This window comes from Piliocolobus tephrosceles, chromosome 13 (genome assembly GCF_002776525.5).
Source record: "Piliocolobus tephrosceles isolate RC106 chromosome 13, ASM277652v3, whole genome shotgun sequence".
NCBI classification, from domain to species: Eukaryota; Metazoa; Chordata; class Mammalia; order Primates; family Cercopithecidae; genus Piliocolobus; species Piliocolobus tephrosceles.
The window spans coordinates 58103345-58113842 of NC_045446.1; the positions used below are offsets into that span (position 1 = coordinate 58103345).

At 39.8% G+C, this 10498-nt stretch overlaps 1 protein-coding gene across 1 annotated transcript; it reads left to right on the top strand.

The window, feature by feature from the left end:
• The first annotated feature begins 7528 nt into the window (after positions 1-7528).
• Positions 7529-8584, top strand: LOC111524615 (olfactory receptor 2AG2). The gene has a single exon (XM_023189817.1). It carries the CDS (start codon positions 7621-7623, stop codon positions 8569-8571), a length of 951 nt encoding a protein of 316 aa, XP_023045585.1. The 5' UTR covers positions 7529-7620; the 3' UTR covers positions 8572-8584.
• Positions 8585-10498: the final 1914 nt, after the last annotated feature.

Consider the following 10498-nt stretch of genomic DNA (forward strand, 5'->3'; position numbering starts at 1 on the left):
AATATCGTGAAAATGGCCATAGTGCCCAAGGTACTTTATAGAGTCAATGCCATCCTCATTAAACTACCAATGACTTTCTTCACAGAATTGGAAAAAACTGCTTTAAAGTTCACATGGAACCAAAAAAGAGCCCGCATTGCCAAGACAATCCTAAGTCAAAAGAACAAAGCTGGAGGCATCACGCTACCTGACTTCAAACTATACTACAAGGCTACAGTAACCAAAACAGCATAGTACTGGTACAAAAACAGAGATATAGATCAATGGAACAGGACAGAGCCACCAGAAATAATACCACACATCTGCAGCCATCTGAGCTTTGACAAATCTGACAAAAACAAGAAATGGGGAAAGGATTCCCTATTTAATAAATGGTGCCTGAAAAATTGGCTAGCCATAAGTAGAAAGCTGAAACTGGATCCTTTCCTTACTCCTTATATGAAAATTAATTCAAGATGGATTAGAGACTTAAATGTTAGACCTAAAACCATAAAAACCCTAGAAGAAAACCTAGGTAATACCATTCAGGACATAGGCATGGGCAAGGACTTCATGTCTAAAACACCAAAAGCAACAGCAACAAAAGCCAAAATTGAGAAATGGGATCTAATTAAACTAAAGAGCTTCTGCACAGCAAAAGAAGCTACCATCAAAGTGAACAGGCAACCTACAGAATGGGAGAAAATTTTTGCAATCTACTCATCTGATAAAGGGTTAATATCCAGAACCTATAAAGAACTCAATCAAATTTACAAGAAAAATACAAACAACCCCATCAAAAGGTGGGCAAAGGATATGAACAGACATTTCTCAAAAGAAGACATTCATACAGCCAACAGACACATGAAAAAATGCTCATCATCACTCGCCATCAGAGAAATGCAAATCAAAACCACAATGAGATACCATCTCACACCAGTTAGAATGGCAATCATTAACAAATCAGGAAACGACAGGTGCTGGAGAGGATGTGGAGAAATAGGAACACTTTTACACTGCTGGTGGGACTGTAAACTAGTTCAACCATTGTGGAAAACAGTGTGGTGATTCCTCAGAGATCTAGAACTAGAAATACCATTCGACCCAGCCATTCCATTACTGGTACATACCCAAAGGATTATAAGTCATGCTGCTCTAAAGATACATGCACATATATGTTTATTTCGGCACTATTCACAATAGCAAAGACTTAGAATCAACCCAAATGTCCATCAGTGAAAGACTGGATTAAGAAAATGTGGCACATACACACCATGGAATACTATGCGGCCATAAAAAAGGATGAGTTCGAGCCCTTTGTAGGGACATGGATGCAGCTGGAAACCATCATTCTCAGCAAACTATCACAAGAACAGAAAACCAAATACCGCATGTTGTCACTCATAGATGAGAACTGAACAATGAGATCACTTGGACACAGGAAGGGGAGCATCACACACTGGGTCCTATTGTGGGGAGGGGGTAGGGGAGAGGGATAGCGTTAGGAGATATACCTAATGTAAATGGCGAGTTAATGGGTACAGCACATCAACATGGCACATGTATACATATGTAACAAACCTGCATATTGTGCACATATACCCTAGAACTTAAAGTATAATAAAAAAGAAAACATTTGTATATAAAATCAAAGAGAAATTTGAAAAGCTGTAGAAATTGAATCCATAATTTATAACATAAACCTTTTCACATAGAAATCAGGAAAAAAAATGAAATGCTTTAATTTGTGACAACATAGATGAACTTGGTGGATATTATGTCAAGTGAAGTAAGCCAAACTCAGAAAGAAAGATACTACATGTTCTCTTCATATGTGGAATCTAAGAGAGTTGAACTCACAACAGCAGATACTACAATGGTGGTTAGCAGGGGACAGTAGAGGTGCAGGACATTGGGAAGATGTTGGGCACAGGATACAAAGTTTCAGTGATACAGGAAGAGTAAGTTTAAGAGATCTATTGTACAACATAGTAACTACAGTTGGTAGCCATGTATTCAATTCTTGGAAATTGCTGACAGTATATTTCAGTCTTCTCACCCCACACAAAAGATAAATATGTGAGACAATGTCAACATTAATTAGCTCAATTTATCCATTCTACAATGTATGCCTATTTCAAAACATCATGTGGTACACAAATACATACAATTTTTACTTTTCAACTAAATTTTTTTAAAAAACCCTATTAAAAAATGAGAGGAATTTAGAGAAATAATGTGAAAGAAACAACCAAGAGATTATTTTTTGAACTGAGAAGACTTGATCATCTTTGGAGGCCAAACCAAAGGATTGAGAGAGGTCTTGGGATACAAGAAGAAGATATAAATGAAAGAGTACAGGAAGAGAGAGTAGGGAATGAAGATGAGAAAGGAGGAATCTCAGTAATAATTGGAGAAGCCAACCCTAACGTGGAGAAGGAGAACTTACTCCTCTGAAATAAAAAGTCAAGGAGTAAAAATAGTTCCTATGTAAGACAATGAAAAGGGGTAAGAAAGTTTTCATCTGAGAAACTTAATCATCTGTGATCTTTACTTTTACCCATGAAATAGAAAGAAAGATGGAATGTCAGGTATGTAGGGACTAATTGATTATTACCATAAACTCAGCTCCCAGAATGCAAGCTAGGACCTTGATAATGTTCTCGTCTTCCCATAAGGTCGTGTAACAGTGAGAAAATCTAATGTACCTGACTCCGTCATACTTCTGACCTCACAAGCTAACTGCCTTTGCTCATTCCTACATGTGGACCAAGCTAATCACAAAAAGAATTTGGATTGTACTTTAGAACTAATGACTCTATCACTTTTGAAACAGACCCTCAAGGAGACAAGGAAGTATGAATGTAAATAGCAATGATTAAAGATTTATAGAAACAAGGTGGACTTGACAAGTAGTTGACCATAAACAAAGAATTTTTGCCACCTTCTCAGACCCTTGCTGATGCCCAGACATTTGTGGTCACCAGTCACCTCCTGGCCTTAGCCCCATCCCTGTTCCCCCTCCCTATAACATAAAAGGAGCCTAAAATTAATCAACATTAGATAGTTCTTTAGGATGTTAGTCCACCATCTTCTCAGTTCGCTGGCTTTCTGAAATAAGGTTGTCTTCCTTGCCCCAACACCTTGTCTCTCCACTTATTGGCTGTTGTGTGGCAAGTAGTAGAAGATTTGGACTCGACAACAGTCATCAGCAGTCCAGCTCTCTGCCTCCCTTCATTATAACTATTAATCCAAATTTTATGTCCATCATTCTCCTTCTTCATTTGTATGTGGTTTTATTGAATGTACACATATTTTTAGAAAGTTTATTTTCACTTAAGTTACTAGCTCTGTAAAAGAAGTACCATGATATATAATCCTAAGGTCTCTCTCTTTTCCCTTAATGTTAATTTCCTGAGTTGCTTTTTTTGCTGTATGCCCTGGTTCCTTTTTTTGATTGCCACATAGTAAGCCTTTGGTGCACATTTATCTATTCCACTGTTGATGGGCATAAAGGTTGCTTCCAGTTTTTATTGCATTGTGAATAATGTCGCTCTTATATTTTACATGTTTAAAACCTTCTTTTCAGTGCATTTCTTTTATAATTAAAAATAAAAAGATTTTTATATTAGTTCTTCTGTTGCACTTCTGAAATAATTTTGAGTATATTTTTTATATAAACAGAAAGTGGAAATTTATTTTCAATTTTTTTAAGTTCAAAGATAAAAGAGATGTTAACTCCAGCAGCAATTTTCAGCATTTCCTGGTGAAATGAGTGATTAAAGAGATACTAAAGAATGAGGAAGACTAAGCAAAGAATTGGGTGAGAGATGGGAAAGCCTGAGCTGAAAGCAGCGGTGAGTGCAACAGGTGCTATGTCATCAGCCCAAAACTCTGAGCAGCTCAGCTGACTGACCACAGAGTATGTAGGCCCATGCACAAATGTGCACATACAAGAGGGAATAGAAAGGAGAAACAAAGAACTGAAAAATAAATTAGTGTTGGATCCTCATTAAAGCTCAATGAAGGAAGACTTGATACTAACAAAAGCATAGTTAAATCCCTCTAGCTGGTAATAGCCGAGGCTAGTGGCACAAAGTGGGACATGTGAGTGGCAGGTTCTATAGAACCCATGAAACATACTTTATACTTTGGACAGAGGGCTGGACAGGGAGGTGTTGCTTCTCGGATCAGTTACTGACACTGTCTATTTAGCCAGAAATAGCCTCTGACTGGGTTTCCAGTCAGTAATTTCTAGGGTAAAGTTATAGTTTTGGTTTTCTGAGGCAGGAGAAACATCTCAGACTCCAATGAGGGGTGAGATACAGTGAGTTCATGGGGGGCAGAACAAGGCCTCAGGTTCAGAGCTCATTCGGTGGTAAAGTTTGAAGAAATGGCAGGCCAGGAGACAAGCCCAAGGGGATTCATTAAAATCCCATTTCCTGGAGCAATATTCCCAGGGGAGGTCATGTTAGCTGAGAGGGCGAGACTATGAACCCTCCCCCAGGACAGGGCTCACTGTTGGCACAGAGATAGGAAGGCTGGGCATTGGTGGATCTCTTTTAAGCAGCTCTTCTTATACCTCTTTTCTCACATTCCTGCTGTGCTCCTCTTTTATCATGAAACACAGCATGAGGGGAATATGTGAAATCTGAGGACTTGGACTCAAGAGCTCAGCCAGAGTCATTCCAAAGCAGTGAGGACTTTCTCACAAGGACAGTGGATGAGAGAACTTTGGAGGAGATTCAGCGCCTCGCTTCTACAGGATCCTGCTCTAGATTCTCAGCTGCCTGTCTGCATCTATCTCTACTTCCAGAGAGGACCTGCAGTGCCAGTGACTCAAAGGAGGAGCCTTTGACCTCTGATCCCAGAGACAGCCATACACACACCTATGTTCATCCCTGCCAGAAGAACCAACTCTTCTTTCTTGGCCTTCTTGAACTTCTTTATCTGAAAGCTATGCCCCTTCCCATATGAGGTAAGGGCTGTGTCTCTGTTTCAAGGCAATATGGGAAGTCTGAAGTCCTGAGAAACAGGGTCAAGACCTTCCACTGTTCTCCTTCCCAGATTCTCTAGTTCCTCAGGCTTTATGTTACACTCACTCCCGTCTATACCTTATCCACCTTGTACATGTACCCATCTTGCGCATATGGGGACACCCAAAATAATTCTTTGCCACTGACCAGCCGTGAGTTCCTAGAAGTCCTGATAATGGCCCCCTGGTAAAAGTCTCAGTACTTACCTTTGTTACATCTAGATTTTCCTGCCCTCCAATAGTTTGGTGTGAGTACCCAAATGAATAGTACCTCAAAGGAGGACTATCTAAAATATCCTGAAGTACTTTTCCCCTGCGGGACTGCTTGGCACTAAGTCCAGTGCCACACAAAAAGCCAGTGGAAGTAAACTCAAACCATAATTATACTGAGCAGATGCAGAGAAAAAAAAACTTACAAAAACAGGCTTCCAAAAATTTAGCTCTACCTTGTGAATTGACTGACCATTTTCCATGAAATATAACAATGCCTCTCTTAATATCAGCCTCTGCTGACTTCCCTTGGTTTGAAATACCCACAACCACCAGCAGTTTTCCAGAAAGAAGCTCTTCCTCTGTAGGCCCAGTGTGTGTTCTCTGGCCTTTCCCTTTAGGTGACCCTGGAGGGGAGAACCCAGTGAATGGAAAGGAGGGAAAACAATAGTCCCGTATCAGTGGGAGGAGGTAGGTATGTAGGATCCTGAGTCCCGGTTATGCCACTTCACCCAAGCCCTGATTTTTCTTCTCTTTGAAATCCTGTCCAAACATTTGTTATAGGAAGCTAGAGGAATACGCCCCACTAATTATTTTCCTCCTTTTATTTTCCTGTCCATTCATCTTTTTATTCAAGAAAAATAAAGGCATTTCAAACCTAATATTTAGCAGAAATAGTGCTTAGAATTGTCTTTTGACTTGTCTTTTTGTTTTCAATAGACAAATAAGGTTTTCCAGTCAGTGGGTCAGTGGTTCCTAGGTCAAAATTATAATTTTGGTTTTGTAAGGCAGGAGAAAGATCTTAGACTCCAATGAGTGCCGAAACACAGTTTTATAGGGGTATTTTTCTGGCTGGTTTCTTGTCCACACTTCACTGGGTAAAAATGCAAAGAGGACATTCCTGTACTATATTTTAAGGTTCTGACTTTCATGCTACCATCCCTCACTTTTTTAAAATTATATCCTGAGCCTTTTTGATTTAACCAGCTCCTATTTATCCTCAGCCTGTAGTTTGTGTACCACTTCCTTAGTGAAGCCTTTCCTGAAACCTCATTTACATATTATCCTAGTGTGTTTTTTTCATGTATCATTGAATCTATGTAGGTGTTTGTGTGATTGATTTTTCACATCTACACAGTTGCCCAAGTGTAATGCCTGAGATATCATAGGTCTTTAGTAAATATTTATTGAATGAATGAAAGGAGCTTGGATCAGAAGGGCCTTCCAATATCAGCTTTTTATATGACATTAGCACTTAAAGGTTCTAACTCTGAGTTGACCAGCACAGTGACATAAATGGATATTTGGAGAAGTAGGTGCAGATTATGGAAGGGAAAGATGAATAATTTGATCAAAAATTATTTTTCTCTTCCAAAAGGCCTCCTAAGTCTTCCATCCAACTTTGAAAAAAACTGAATTCATAAAAAGCAAGCCAAGTGAACGCTGTCCCACATGCACCTCACACTCCACTTCTCTTCCTCAACCCCTAGCAGCAGAGCTACCATATGGATTCAGGGTTCAGCAGAACCAACGTTTTCCTTGTATTCCTAAGATTTGTGGGCAGAAATTTTCTTCTCACCTTGAGTGTGTTTCTGTGGCTCACAGGTAACGCTATTGCTTTGGGCCGTGTCTACAACATCTCCTCATTTGTAGCTCACTCCTTGTATCATGTGCCCTAAATACAAACACCTGCTGTGCCGCCACAAATCTCATTTACTGCCTCTATTCCTCTGAGAAAACATCTTATTATTATCTAGGCAAACATCTTTGGTACTGTTCCTCTAGATTTATTTCTAAAATCTATACTACCATGACTGTCAAGTTCAGCCCAGAATTCTCTTTCCCTCAAACAGGGTAGCACTTGAAGACTCCCGGTGACTAAGCAGCCCAAGAGCCCAGAGATTCTCCCATTGAGGAAGGTAATCAGCAACAATGAGACTGGTTTAAGGGAGAAGACAGTAAAGAGTTTTTTTTTATAAATAAAACTTTAAAAACTGAATTGGAATGTCAAGTACATTTAAGGTGGAAAAAAACTAGCTAGATCTTAAACCAATGCCCAGTGTATTTGTTCATTGTGAAGAGAGAGATGCTTTCATCTATCTACAAAGATGTTTGCTTAGGCTCGTTCTTCTGGATACCTTATTTGAAGGGATTTCTAAATAATTATATTAATGACATGCCAAATTACCTAATACCAGTTTACCTGATGGTTTATTGTAATCCAATACCAGCATTCAGAAATCAGAGGCATACTAACAGATGGAAAAGATACCATATTATGGGATTCCTATTGGCCAATGAACAGTGACCTAGAACAATCCAAAGCTACAGTGCATACCTTCAAAAAAGCTTCCACTAATAATACATTTCGTTCTAGGCAACTAAAAAACCACAGCATGGAGCTCCGGAACTCCACCTTGGGAAGCAGCTTCATCTTGGTGGGGATTCTGAATGACAGTGGGTTTCCTGAACTGCTCTGTGCTACAGTTATAGTCCTATACATGTTGGCCCTGACCAGCAATGGCCTGCTGCTCCTGGCCATCACCATAGAAGTCCGGCTCCACATGCCCATGTACCTCCTGCTTGGGCAGCTCTCTCTCATGGACCTCCTGTTCACATCTGTTGTCACTCCCAAGGCCCTCGCGGACTTTCTGCGCAGAGAAAACACCATCTCCTTTGGAGGCTGTGCCCTTCAGATGTTCCTGGCACTGACAATGGGTAGTGCTGAGGACCTCCTACTGGCCTTCATGGCCTATGACAGGTTTGTGGCCATTTGTCATCCTCTGAAATACATGACCCTCATGAGCCCAAGAGTCTGCTGGCTCATGGTGGCCACATCCTGGTTCCTGGCATCCCTGGTAGCTCTAGGACATACCATGTACACTATGCACCTCCCTTTCTGCATGTCCTGGGAAATCAGGCATCTGCTTTGCGAGATCCCACCCTTGCTGAAGTTGGCCTGTGGTGATACCTCCAGGTATGGGCTTATAATATACGTGACAGGTGTGACTTTCCTCTTGTTCCCCTTTTCTGCCATTGTGGCCTCCTACATACTAATCCTATTCACTGTGCTTCGTATGCCATCAAATGAGGGGAAGAAGAAAGCTCTTGTCACCTGCTCTTCCCACCTGACTGTGGTTGGGATGTTCTATGGAGCTGCCACATTCATGTATGTCTTGCCCAGTTCCTTCCACAGCCCCAAACAAGACAACATCATCTCTGTTTTTTACACAATTGTCACTCCAGCCCTGAATCCCCTCATCTATAGCCTGAGGAATAAGGAGGTCATGGGGGCCTTGAGGAGGGTCCTGGGAAAATACAGGCTGCTGGCACATTTCACACTCTAGGGAAGGATCATGGCTGCCTCTCACCATTCCTGCTCCAAATAAAATTCTCAACTCACTCATTCCTGCTCCAAATAAAATTCTCAACTCACTCATTCTTCAATACTATACTCTCAGATGATACATACATTTTCAAAATTTTACTTTTTATTCAACTGTGAATCTGGTGTGTACAATGACCTTGACTTAAACTCATTTGGAACACATCATCCTGACTTTGGAAACCCACATTATAAAATAACCAGATGGGTGGAAAAGCCTTGAATGGGTGTTGTAGACTCACTCTGTGGTAGGGCATCTTCCTGACACACTACCAAGTAGACATGGTAGGGGATTAGCTTTCCGTTTTAATGTCATGTAGCAGTGAGAAGCAGCAGTAGTTTTGGACTGACCAAATTCCAATAGCCTCTCAGCATCAGAGGAGGAGTGCTCCCTTTGAAGCAGATTCTTAAACTATTAATAGAGGGAACAATTTTCAGAAGATATATTAGATTTCCTGTTTATTAGTAGATGATTGTTTGAGCAGTTAGTGGAAATGAATAAGGGTTATGTGACTGCATTTGTACTCTAGATCTGAGGGACCTTCATATGGGTTACTTGAGTAATGATAAACAATTACATTGAAAGCGTAGGGCTGGGCACGGTAGCTCACGCCTGTAATCCCAGGACTTTGGGAGGCCGAGGCAGGCAGATCACCTAAGGTCAGGAGTTCGAGAGCAGTCTGGCCAACATTTTGAAACCCGGTCTCTACCAAAAATGCAAAAATAAGTGGGGCATAGTGGCGGACACCTGTAATCCCAGCTACTCGGGAAGCTGAGGCAGTAGAATTGCTTGACCCTGGGATGCGGAGGTCCCAGTGAGCCGAGATGGCGCCACTGCACTCCAGCCTGAGTGACAGAGAGAGACTCTATCTCAATAAATAAATAAATAGAAAGAAAGAATGGAAAAGGATAAAGAAAGATATTTCTACTTGGAAATTTTGACAGTCTTTTTGAAAATGGGCATTTTTACATTGTCTAAAATTAAAACTAAAATAAAGAATGAATAAAATAGAATTGAAAGTACCAGTTTTAAAGTGAGTACAGTAACAGTGAGAGAACTTTGTTGAGCATATTGTCTAAATTTTTTAAATTGTGGACTCGTGGATATATGAATGTGTTTTTGAACATTAAAACAATTGAAAGAGGTCATATTCTTGAGGTGAGTATATGTGTGTGTCCATAGAAAAGGAAATATAAAATTTATAATTTGCTTTCTAGCTAGCCTAAATATGCCTCATTTTTTTTATTCTACTCATCGGTGTGGGAAGATTTATAGAAAATTCGGGAACTTAAATTTGTTGAGTGCAGAATTCCCAAAATACCTTGGCTTACATAGGCATTACTATTCTTGAGAATAGTGCTTTGTCAAAACACAGAAATTCTTGTTTTCTTTGTAGAAATAATATTACACTATTTAATCTGTAAAGCTAAACCCTAAAAAATAAAAAGTAAAGCTAATCTATAAATTAATCCGTTTATTATAAAAGCTGAGAAAATTAAGAAATTTAGAATGAATCAAAAATCACTTATAAATTTTTCCTTTTTGTTGTACATATATGCATTTTACTGAATTTAATATGAAGGTCCTGGGATTTTTTCATTTGAAATTTGGTAAATCTTCTTCCTTGCTATGAGGGGATACTTTAGAGTAGTGATGAAAAAGCGGAACAGAGTGCCTGCATTTGAAACCCTGTCTTCCTTTGGTCATCTATGCATCTTTGGATGCTAAATTAAATTCTTTGTACCTTAGTCTGCTAATGTCAAAAGTGGTGATATTTACAAGCCTGCTCTCATGATATTGTTGGGTAGATTAAATAAGACAATAAGTATCAGGCACTTAGACCACTACTTAGTAAATTGTGCTTAAAACATTTTGGCTGCTATATGGA